This window comes from Manis javanica, chromosome 2 (assembly GCF_040802235.1).
Source record: "Manis javanica isolate MJ-LG chromosome 2, MJ_LKY, whole genome shotgun sequence".
Taxonomy (NCBI): Eukaryota; Metazoa; Chordata; class Mammalia; order Pholidota; family Manidae; genus Manis; species Manis javanica.
Genome location: NC_133157.1, coordinates 158554056 through 158566557, shown reverse-complemented (window position 1 = coordinate 158566557; position 12502 = coordinate 158554056). Strand labels below are relative to the sequence as shown.

General features: G+C 39.0%; 1 protein-coding gene across 3 annotated transcripts in view; it reads left to right on the top strand.

Annotated features, from left to right (window-relative positions):
- Positions 1–788: 788 nt before the first annotated feature.
- The window catches only part of TRAM1 (translocation associated membrane protein 1), a 41353-nt gene continuing 29639 nt past the window's right edge, over positions 789–12502 (top strand). Inside the window, exons 1-6 of one of the 3 annotated variants that reach the window (XM_017661345.3) lie at positions 1215–1269; positions 8553–8616; positions 9935–10132; positions 10256–10377; positions 10492–10608; positions 11952–12010. In XM_017661345.3, the coding sequence (XP_017516834.1) occupies positions 10102–10132; positions 10256–10377; positions 10492–10608; positions 11952–12010 (329 nt within the window). In that variant the 5' untranslated portion in view covers positions 1215–1269; positions 8553–8616; positions 9935–10101. Of the gene's footprint in view, positions 1270–8552; positions 8617–9934; positions 10133–10255; positions 10378–10491; positions 10609–11951; positions 12011–12502 lie in introns of all 3 variants that reach the window. The other 2 variants (XM_073229673.1, XM_036998041.2) reach the window with 2 other exon arrangements.

Sequence of the window (12502 nt, the reverse complement as noted above, 5' to 3'; positions counted from 1 at the left end):
CATGCCCATATAAGTAATAAATGGCAGAATTATGATTCAAAAACCCATGTTCCTTTAGACCACTAAATGATTACACAGAGTTTAATATTGTAGGCCAAAGGTGAGTCCCCTCCTGGGGTTATGGTAATGGGAGGAGAGAAGAGGGAAGGGGACAGAATTGCCTGGGTTTGGTAATAGTTTGGATGTGGATGGATGCTGAAAGGCTCAGTCCAGGAAGATTTTGGTTTCTAGATTTGGCAAATGCATCAACAGTGGTATAATTCATCAGAAGAATACAAAGGCGTCTTGGTTTGGGCAGAAAGATGAAATTAGAGGACATGTCCAATCCACAAACCTTTTATACCATCTCCTTGGATATTACTATGAAGCATTAGTAAATATGAAGCAAGTAACCCAAACTGATCCCAGTGTCTTCAACTGGAGACCCAGGGGGTGGGGAATTGGTATAGGAGTGGGGATTCGTAGGTGGGATCCTGTTCTTTTAAAAAAAACTAGTTCAAAGAATAGAAAAAAGTGCCCAGGAGTGTTTAAATAACTCTTTTAGGTTAATAGTTGAGGCAGACGATAAAAATGAAGAACATACCGTACCCTTGTGTATTTAGGCTGTAGTCGTATGTTTAGATTATCTTGGTGGCAGGGGTTTTCAACAAGTGACAATCAACATGGAAGCAGGCACTGACACCCAAGCTCTGGAAGGCCAGGAAGGCGGGAAGGCCAGCGGACTCCGCCACCTTCTAACCTAACTAGTCGCCGGAAACTCATGGCTCACACGACTCCCAACCCCGCCCCAGCGCGGAGCAGGGGGCGCGGGGCTCAGGTTCCTAGCATTGGCCGGGCTGCGGGCTTACGACCTCCGGTCCCCAGGAGGCGCTGTGGGCTTCGAAGGGCGGCCGCTGCACGAGCCAGCGCCGTCTCGTCAGTGCGCATGCTCACCTCTCGTGTGCGCTCCTTCCCCCCCCCCGCCCCCCCGGGCTGCCCCGGCGGCTGCGTACTGGCTCTGGGATGGGAAGTGAAGCCCCAGCTAGCTGCAGCGACGGGGCTGTAAGGAGCAGCCAGGGGGAGGCAGCGGCGGTAGCTTGTCGGTGAGCAGCTGGGAAGAGCGGAGCCGGGGCGCCAGCACCTGCAGGCACGGGCGGCGGCTTCACCATGGCGGTTCGCAAGAGGAGCTCCAAGAGTCCCCCGGTCCTGAGCCACGAATTCATCCTGCAGAATCACGCGGATATAGTCTCCTGTGTGGCGATGGTCTTCCTGCTGGGGCTCATGTTCGAGGTGAGCCCGCCCCGCGCCCCAGCCGCCCGCGCGCCCTGCCGCCCCTCACCAGCCTTCCAGCCTCAGCCCCTCGGCCCGGGACCGCGGCGGAGCCGGGCCGGGAAGGTGGCGATCCCCTGGCCGCGAGGAGCGGGCCTGCCCGGCCCCGCGCCGTCCCAGGGGTGCGGAACCCCGGCGGGCCTGCCGCCGCCCGCGCGGACTGGGGGTCGCCGCGTCGTCCCCGGACTCCGCTCACGCCTCCCCTCCCGCCGCCGCCCCTCCCGCCGGCCGCGCCGCGCAGTTCCTGGTTCCCGCGAAGGGTTACGTGGCAGCCGGCGAAGGGCCGGCGGGCAGCGGGGGCGGCCCCGGCTGCCGAGCTGGCTCTGGGCGAGTGAGCGGGTGAGGGGATGGCCGGCGGCGCCGTGCGCATCGGGCGGTGAGGCTGGGGAAGAGTGGAGGCCGGGCTTCGGGCGGCCGGAGAGCGCCCCGTGCCGTGGGGGCCTCTTGTAGGACCGAGTTTGGGGCGAACTAGAAACAGATGGAGCCGGGCGTCCGCAGTCTCCTGGAAGGGCGGCGGCCGCTGGGCTGCGAGGACTGCCTCGGGTTCAGCACGCCGAGGCACACCCGATTGTGTGGGTTCTTGTCTCCCAAAGTGGTGTTAATACCAGTTATCGAACTTTTTGCCGTGGCACTTGCTCTTTTCCTTAAAGAAACGAGGTCTGATACAGAAATCGAGGTTCTGAACAGCAGAGCCAAGGAGTCGAGCAATTTTCTTTTTGTTTCTTGACGTATGAGGGGATAGAAATGTCAGGAGTGTGTAAATTCTCATCCCACGTATCTAATGTTTTGACTACTTATTTAACAGCTGTTGAATGTGGCTAATAAACGTTGCAAGGCGAACGTTTAACATCCTGCGGTTTTCCTTCCCTCGCTCCCTGATGCACACGCCCATTCCTTATTTTATTTTCCTTTTTTTCTTTTTAGCTCTTAGGCTTCATCAAACATACTAAATATTTTATTTTTTATCTCTTTCCCCTTGGAATGTAACCTCAGTAAGGGAAGAAATTTGGGGGTTTTTACTAGTCCGTCTGCAGTGCCTAGAATAGTGCTTGAGATATAGGACTTGCTTAAAAGAATTTGTTGGAAGAGTGACATTAAGAATTCTTGAGAAAAACTGGTGGTATGAGATTGCCAGTCACCAAAAAAATGAATATATTTGTTAAATGGAGCCCAGGTGAATTTTTTAACTGTTATTATAGGTAAATATTTTAATTTCTTTTCACTTCTCTTCAAATGGGCTCTCTTTTTTTGGCCCAGATACAGATTTACTGAATTGCTGATAGTGTCATTTATGTCCACTTAGCCCACTACCACTAAAGTCCACTACCACTAAGGAGGTAGTGGTGGAAGGAAAGGGGAAAGGTAGAAGGAAATTAACGTTTAAGTCCCTGGCTTTGTTTGAGGCTGGTCCTGTGATACTTATCTACTGGGTGACCCAAGGCTGAGCCTCAATTACTCTGTTCTATGTAAGGAAATAACATCACCTGTGCTATTCTCACAGCCACTGTTGCAAGGATCACATAACATGGGTAAAGTCATCTGATGGTTTTTTGAAATATTAAATGAATATATGATATTAAAAATGCAGTGCTAAACATTTGTGTTCATTTAATTTTACATCTATATATACTTTCTGCTCTGATATTAAAGTAATAATTATGTATATACAGTATTTTAAACAGTTTTAGAAACTTGCCTAAGTTGTTCTGCATGGTAAGAGTTCCTGATTTTAAAAATATAGTTTAAGAGTAACACTATCTACAAGGCATATTTGCAGTGCTTTGAATGAAATGAAATATAAAAACCAAAAATCCTGATCCTTAGAAATGGTATAATTGTGCTTTTAAATGTTAGCATTCTCATATTTCTAGAGAAGTTTGCCGCCTATACCTTGCATCACATGTTAATTGTTTTGATTTTGGATTTTCTTTATAGAAATTTATAAAATTGACAAATCTAAGCATAAGAAATATCTAAATAGAAGTTTTAGTTCAAAAGAGAGCATTGAAGTAGTATACACAAGAGGGAAGTTTGTGCAAGTTGTACATTTTACTTAACCATATGTTAAAGTTTTGGTATTTGAAAGTATGGTATGTACATACAGGAAAAATTTGACTAGGCTAGTTTTACTATTTGACTTTTAATATAACTGCTGCTGAATCTGAAAATTAATGTAGTCATAGAATTACAGTATTTGTGCTAGAATAATACAATGTTGATGTTTTGCAGTAGAACCTGTTAAGCCTTTTGTGTAAGTATATCAAGGAAATGTCAAAGGATTTATGGCAAAATTGATGAAGCAATAGCAGATACTGTTTTAGTAGGCCAAATGAAGAATCAGTGTAGATACACTGTAGAATCATAGATTCTGGAGCTAAAAGGATCCATTTTCAAGTTACAGCTCTGCAGCTTGCTCAATGGGGGATCTAGGGCCTGTCATTTAACTTTGCAGAACTTCCTGTTCTGTAACTTGGGGTTCTTTGGGTCACTTCAAGAATTAAATTAACATGTAAATGCCTAATTCAGTGCTTGGCTTATAGGAGGCATGCCATAAATGGTAGCTATTATTTTTCATTAGTTATTTATCAAAGTTGGAAAATAGAAGACAGCATTTTTATTTGAGAGAAAAGGTCCAGTAATGAGCATCCAAAGAGATTATATATACCCCAAAAAGGTTGATAAAGAAATAGGATGTTTTGGGGAAATGTAAGTTCGATTTCCAGGAAACTTCATGTCACTGAGAATTGCTTATGAATCTTTGAAATCATGGTTTTAGTACAGTCACATAATGTCCACGTAATGCATATGATGGTCTGTAATTAATGGCTTTCATAATTGAGTGAGGAACATCTGGCTGGTTGAAAAATGTAAGGGTATGACTGGGAAGCTTTCTGAAAGTGAGTATCTAGAACAGGAGTGAGGAGTTAGGAGTTTCCAAGAGGAATATATTCTTCTGGAAGGAAGTTATTTTCCAGATATTCAGCCGTCTAGTTTGTGCCATTCAGATTTGGGGGACATTTATAATTAACAGCTACCATGGAATAATTTTGAAGATGTTTTGTTTTTAAGCATGACCTGCCTTAATGCTAACTCCCCTCCTCCTTCTTTTTTTTTCAAGAAAATTTTATGTAAGCTTCTGGAAAAGTAGAATTTGATATCCAGAAACTGTTTTATCTTTCAGGCATCTAGTCAGTGTAGTAATGTCACACTTTGCTCTAACAAGTACAAAATAGTTAACATCTCTGTATGACAAGAAGACCAAACCCCTATTGTTGACTATTTGATTAAGGAAATAGTATGATATTCACCATATTGCATACAACATAAAATTAGATAATTCATTAGAGTTTGTGGTAACCTATTTCAGGTATATCCAAATAAAACTCATTATTTTCTGGTAAATGGAGAGCAGTGCTATAAATGTCCAAAACTGTCATAGACTCAGGTACTTTTGTTTTTGAATGCATTATAAATTTCTGTATACTTTATTCCAAAGTAATTTACCTTACTATTTATTAATTGTAGTACTAGTATTTAACTAAAGAATGCTAGCTGGGGTTGGAGCTTATGCCTAGAAATGTCTAGGAGCACAACTACTGGTTTAGTTTTTCTGTAAACTTCTTTGGAATGTATAATTGGTATTTTTCTCTTAGCTGGAGGCCAGGTTTTAATTTTATTTAGAAGCCTAGCATAAAAAGATAATCTAATTTTGTTGCTTTTGAAATTTGTTATTAAATTTATCTTTGAAGAATTTCTCTTGTCATTTGTAAAGGACTCTTGAAACTTTTCTTAGCAATGGTAGTGGTGACCTCAGGTGACCCTGTTTCCAAACTAGAAACAGGGATATAAAGAGAGACAGTGTCTGTGTGTTTACATGTATCAAGTCTAATCAAAGATGTTAAAAATGAAATTTAGTAATCAATTTTATTTAAAATAATCACATGAAAACAGTGATACCTTGAAAACTCATGTTATATCATTCTGCTCTAATGCATCCATGTGAATGACCCAAGATGTAATACAGAATCCTTACTGGAATTTTCTATTTAAGTGACCTTTACGTATCTACCCCAGTTAAGCAGTTTACTTTAGTGGCCATTTCCCAGACTTGTATCACTCGGGCCTGCCTTTTTTCCAGTTCCTGAATTCCAGTATAGCAGAGCACAGCCTCAACTTAACATGTTGCTCACCTCCCTGCCTGCTCCCACCTGCTCCAAGCTTTTATGGTGCCTTGGCCTCCTTTCCTTTTCTCCAATGTATTAGTCTCATCATTGCTTAGCTTTTCTTCCTGAAGACTTTAACCACATTCTACACTCACCAAGCCCTCAGCTCCCTTCCCCTCTTGGTCTTTCTTCCTATTTGCCCTGCAAGTAAGCAGACTATGGATGCAGCCCAGTTGCCTTTTCTGTGCCTCCCCATTCATGGATTACTAAAGGTTACCAGAGAAAGTCATACACTCATGCTGCCAGATAACAGTATAAATCAAAGGTTTATACCTCAGACATCAATAACACCCAGTGATCTTTTTACTTTTTCCTGGCCAACTCTTTCCCTATAAGACTATGTAAATACTCGTCATTCAAGTCTCCTACTATTCTTTAACAGATGACGTTGTTTTTTTACCCCCACAGAGAAAATGAGAGTTTTACAGATGTAAATATTTTCATTGCCTGCCTTTTGAACTTACCTGTCACATCCTTTGCTACCTTCTTTCTTACCTTAAGAAGAAAACTGTTCAAGATTGATTTCTAGCTTTGTCCTTATATTTCATTCCTTACCAGATCTTTCTATCCCTTATCTCCTTATATTTTTAACTTCTCCCTTTTCCCTGGCACCTTCCTGATTGCCCCCACACAAGCTCAGTCTCTCTTATAAAAACAACATAAATCTTGATGTGGCATCTATGACTAGATACTTTGTTCCTCTTAGGTTTTTCTGACCACTGTGATGTAGCTTTTGCTCTCATCATCACTGGAATCACTCAAGCTATGACCACTGATGACTTTTTAAATCATCCAGTCCATTGCTCTCTTTTCATGCCATGTCTCTTTTGAAATTTTGGTTTTACTAACTACACCTTTTAAAATGTTTCCCCCTTGGCTTTGAGAGAAAACCTCTTAATCCTTTCTCTCTGACCATTTCCTATTTTGCCACCAGCTTTTTCTCTGCTTTCTCCACAGTTCTAATGTCCTACTTGTCTACAAATACTGTACATTCTCTTTAGATGATTTCTGTACTTTCTTCCACAGCTTCAACTACTGTCTGTAAATAGAGACTCCTGAATCTTTAAGGTAGGGCCTCCTCCTCAAAGTTCCAAGGTTAGGCTTTAGCTGCCTGTTGGTCTTTCTACCTGTGTATCTCAAAGAAATGCAGGTTTCTCTAAAACTGTTTTTTATCTTTCCCCCAAAACCTGCTCTTTCTCCTGTATTCCACATAGTATTACTTTTTACCTAATTCAAGATGTAAGCATCAATACATAATCTTCCCTCTTCCTTACCAAGCATTATGCTGCTTCAAAAATACTCTGTCTATCCCACTACCACTGCCTCAGTTCAGGCCTTAAATTCTTTCATGTGGTCTCTTACAGAAGTCTTACACTTGACTTGCATACTTATTTGAATTTATATCCTACCTAGTATTTTTTCAGTAATATTTATTAATCACCTATGTGTGCCAGGCCCCATGCTGTTCTCTAAGCATATAATATAGTGATGAGCATAAACAGGCATGGGCCCAGCCCTTAGGTAGCTCACTAATGACTGGACAGAAATCATTAATATAATTACACCAAGAGTGTGTGTTTTGAAAGAAAGAAACGCAACTCTCTGAGATAACAAAGGACCAACTCTAAGAAGACAGGAAAGGCCTCCTTGAAAAGGTGTGATTGAATTGAGGTCTGAAGGAGGAAGGTTTTCCAGCAGTGTTTAGCTAGAAGTGCATGTGCACAGACTCTGTAGTGAGAGGAATGCAAGATGCAGGGAGCAGGAGGAAAGGGTCTGAGATAAGCCTAGAGATGCAGAGAGGAGGGGTCAAACCATGGATTGTTGTAGGGGCCACATTAAAGATTTTGTTCTCTGTCCTAGAAAGATGGGAATCTAGTGAAGGATTTTCAGAGTGGGGTTTGGGGAAGAGGAAGGATGGGCATGGGGAGAGTTCACATGAGCAAAAGGTGCTTCTGGTTGCAGTGTGGAGAATGGATGAGGGGCTTTGAGAGACCACTTAGGAGACCGCAAAGCAGTGATCTAACTAAAAAGCACAAATGAACTCCCTGCTCCTCAACATTCTGTGGACATGCTAAAATAAAAATCTAAACTACTGAGCTCAGCAAACAAGGCCCTTTCTAGCACTTGATAGCTTTCCTAGGCTTTTCTGCCACTTCCTGATGTGTATTCATATGCCAGACCTCATGTTTACTACTACTTGACCTTTGCACTTTCTGTTTCTTCTACCTATGCATTCTTCATTCCCTTCATGAGCTTAGAAACTTCCGTTTTTCAGCAAAAGGACTCCACACCACATCCTGTGGAAGCATTTCTAGAACATGCCTCATTCCCCACTCCAGGAAAAAAATAAAAACCAAAGAAGTTTGTTGTTTATCCTGAGTACCCATTGGCACTGATTCTGCAATATTACAACAATTTGTTAACCTGTCTTCCTGACCCCACTGAGCTCCCAGTCATCAGGGATTATATCATTCATCTTTTTGTTATCCTGAAGGTTGAGCACATTGCCTGGTGCTTGTAAATACTGAATAAGCATTCCATTTTTCTTCTCTAACAACTTTACCAATAGTCAGACAATTTAACTGTGCTAGGTGTATGGAAGATTGACAGACACATACCATATACCCTACCTTTGATCCATTTTGTCTTGGTAGCTGTGCTTCCTTTTCTTCTATTTACATTTGATTTTTTTCTTGATAGGAGTTGTGTTAATTGTACATGTCTAGATTAGAGAATCATTATTTGTCAAATCACTGTTTACTAAAACCACAGTGCCTCTTTTGAAATCTTAAAGTGAGGGGTGAATTAACACCATCTCATCCAAACTGCAGAATGCTCTAGTGAATTACATTAACTCCCAAGCTCAGCTCCTTGATGATCAGGAATTCCTACTAGGCCTGTCAGGATGCTGCAGGATGCCCTTGGTTGTTTGATTTGGAGGCAGAATTGATCATGTTTTTCTCCCTTGATGTGCTATTTGAAAGAAGGTCACAAATTGATCTTTTTTTTCTCTCTGTCTAGATAACAGCAAAAGCCTCTATCATTTTTGTTACTCTTCAGTACAATGTTACCCTCCCTGCAACAGGTAGGTAGTTTTCTTTTAGAATTTTATATTTAATAAGTAGAAGAGTTAAGTTAAAGAAACTTGGAAATTTCCATGAACATTAGGCTCTTCATTAATTTTCACATATCTCATTCATGATTAGGCAACATTATTTTGATGATTTTATAATAGAAGATCTGATGCTTTTGATTGACTTCACCCTATACATTGTATGAAAAGCAGTTTTTTGTGTTTAATGTTTATTGTATACTTCTGTAAATGGGCTTGAAATTCTGTAGAAGAGTGTTTTTTTTTGCCTTCTTTTCCCTCTAGTCTTTTCGTAAGAAAATTTTAAGAATAGATATTATATTTCTTTAAAGTGCTATTGTTCATTTAAGGTTTCTAAAGGCACAGTGTTGAGGTTCAGTTTTTCTGACCTGTGAGTTATGTTTTGGACCTGTAATTATAATCCTTTTAAGCCTATTTTATTTTCACTTTTTTGTTGTGCTTTACCGCTGACAGTTTTGATCAGAGATAATTGTCAGTAAGCTCTAGGAGTTACCTGATAGCATCCAAACTACACTTTTAGGTTTTATTTCTTAAGCTTTTTTTCCTGAATGTTGGGAGTTGATTGTAGTGACATTCAGTAATATAATTAACTACCATAGGTGAAGGATGGGATATTTCATTAATAAAATATTAACATATTTGGGCAGTTAACTTGCCCTGAGGCAAAATGTTTTGAAATTTGAATATGCCAGAAAAGATTGAAGCTCTTTTACCCAAATGGTCCCCATAAAGTTCGAGAAAAGTTACAGCAATTTACAAATATTTGAGTAAGATTTGTTCTGAAAAACTAGCGCAGTTTCAGGGCTTAAAAACAATTTTAATCAAAACCGAAAGTTTCTGTGATGACTGCCCTTGTACTGTTCACCATGTAAGAACTTATTCACTATGTAAGAATTTGTTCACCATGTAAGAACTTGTTCATTATGCTTCAGAAGATTGGAGACTGTTGAGAATTAGGCTTGGGGTGGATTAATGATTGTACATTGAGCATTGACTCCCCTATACAGAATTTTATTGTTAACAACCATTTGATCAATAAATATGAGAGATGGCCTCTCAAAAAAAAACAAAAAAACAAAAACACAATTTTAAGTAGCAGTTGCCTCTGTCTCTACTGCTTATAGATCAAAACTAAATCAAATGTAGGTTAAATCAGTTTTTCCATCAGATTCATAATGTAGTGTCTAGTTTGAAAGGAAAGGTAGAAAGTAGGAAGTTTCAAAATTTCTTTGAAAAGACAGCCAAATATAATTTTGATATAATCTAAGTGTGAACTAATCTTTACTCCCAGGGTAATGCCAGGTTTACAGTCTTCCCAAGGATCTGAGTGTGGCTTCCCTTCCCTGTTTTTTGGTCTTCGAAGGCTGTAACTAACATGTGTCAAGTCTTTGTGAGTAATTTCTAAGACTTTAGATCACTAGATAGTCTCCTCAGTTTTCATTGCTCCTAAGACTCAAGATGTCCAGAAGCAAATTACCTGTGATATCTGGTAAGACTTACTTATTGGGTTAGTCTTTTGTTTGTTTCCATAACTATGTTGTACTTAGTGCTGTTTTTATAATCTTACGTATATTTTTGTGTGTGTGTGTGTCCTGTCCTTTTTGGCCTTCAGAAGAACAAGCTACTGAATCATCGTCCCTTTATTACTATGGTATCAAAGATCTGGCTACAGTTTTCTTCTACATGTTAGTGGCGATAATTATTCATGCCATAATTCAAGAGTATGTGTTGGATGTAAGTATACAATCTTAGACTTTGTAAAATACTGACTCTCCGTACTATGATAATCATATATTAAATATATTTTAGAATATATTCCTGATTACTAATGATTGTTTTTATTTTTAGAAAATTAACAGGCGAATGCATTTCTCCAAAACAAAACACAGCAAGTTTAATGAATCTGGTCAGCTTAGTGCATTCTACCTTTTTTCTTGTATTTGGGGCACATTCATTCTAATATCTGTAAGTATGTACTATGCTTTAATTTTCATTTACATAACATACATAGTATTTGCAGCGTATTTACATTATATACCCAGAACAGAAAATAGTGTCCCATTTTTAATGCTCACATGCATTCTTATCTCAGGTTGTTCTTATCTCAGGTTAGGAATTCTGCTATATTGAACTAGTATAAATCAAGTTTCAGCAATAAGTCTTTTAGTTAGTTTTTATAAAGCATAAATATTTTAAGCAATGTTTAATGTTTGAGAAAGCTTTACTCATTTTTAGTCAGTCTGAATGTTGTTTTTATATCTTATAGTCATTTGCAGATATCTGTGTATTAGCAAAATGACTCAGATGTCTGATATTTTTAGTAGGTTACATGACTTATGATGTTTCCAGTCATTTTATCCTTTAAAAGCAGTCCAGTTATTTTCCAAGCAACCTAAAATGATGTATAACTTTTCACTTAAAGCTGTCAAAATGTTTAACTGTCATTCTAATTGATGATGGGAGAAGGTAAGATCTATTTTATAATTAGTAATAACAAGCCCTTAAATTGATATAGACTCCAGAGTTTATGTATTTTTGAGTTTGTCAGGACAAATAATTTTTTTAATCACCATATTAGAGATAAATAAATAGGCAAAGTAAATTTTCCAGGGTATAGTACTTAATCCTCGAGAGAGACTACACTCAGCCTTTTAATCTAGTGCTCGTTCTATCTTAAATATCCATCTGCTTTGATGATACTTTATAGATATACATAAATTTCAGCTTAAAATCTGTAACATTTTTAAAAACAAAGTGTTATGTTTCAGTGGGAAAATATTAATGATAAATCACTTGAGTTTTTTTTTTTGTTTTTTTGTTTTTACATCTGCATCAATTTTCAATAAATTTGGTTATGTAAAAAAGGTTTGGTTAGGATGTTGACATGATCCTATAAAATTTGGCAATACTTTGATTCTCTGTCTCCTGTCAGGGGCTGCATCTTTCCTGAAACCCTTCTAATTACCCAAGACAGAATTCATCTCTCCCATAGCTGTTTTATCTCTGATATGTACCATTACATTTTGGTTATTTTATATTATTTACATACATGTATATTTTACTTCACTGGCTTGTGAGAATTTTGAAGGCCAGGAATTACACATTTTTTACTTTGTGTCTTGCATAGTGATTTTCACTTTGCTTAAAGCAAGCAATTCAATGCAATTAAAAACAAGACAACTAAAATGTTTGATTTCATTAAAGCTTTTTGGAGCCTTATATGGAGAATTGTAAATGTGCAGTACATGTAGTCTTACTTTCTAAGTCTGCATTATACTCATAGGCTAACTTTTCATCTTCTCTATTAGGAAAACTACATCTCAGACCCAACTATCTTATGGAGGGCTTATCCGCATGACCTGATGACGTAAGTCATTTTTTGCAGTCTTTTCTTACTTAAGGACCCATGGTTATGCCACTTTTAAGCAAATTGTTTTTCTCCTTAGCACCTCAGGCAAATAAATTCATGTAATAAGTATGTCTGTGGCAGTCCACTGCCATAAGAATTCCTTTGTGCTTTTTTCATGTTTATTAGCTTGAGAAAACTGAGTTGAACAATAATCTTAATTTAGTACTGTTTTCCCTTTCTTCTCCCTCCTTTCCTCTCTTCACTGCACCATCTTCTCCATACTTTTGCTCTTTTTCTTTGCTTCAGTCACTTTTCACTCCTGTTTCTTATCTTCTTATACTATAAGCTTGAAGACGAGGGTAGAAATTTTCTTTTTTATCTTTATAGCCCCCAAGGTTTATGTACAATGCTGTAAGAAGCTCAGTGGTTGTAAAGACATTTAGCTAAATTACTCATCCTTCAAGCCCAGCTCTAGTACAACTATTCCTTATTTATTTTCCTTGCTATTTG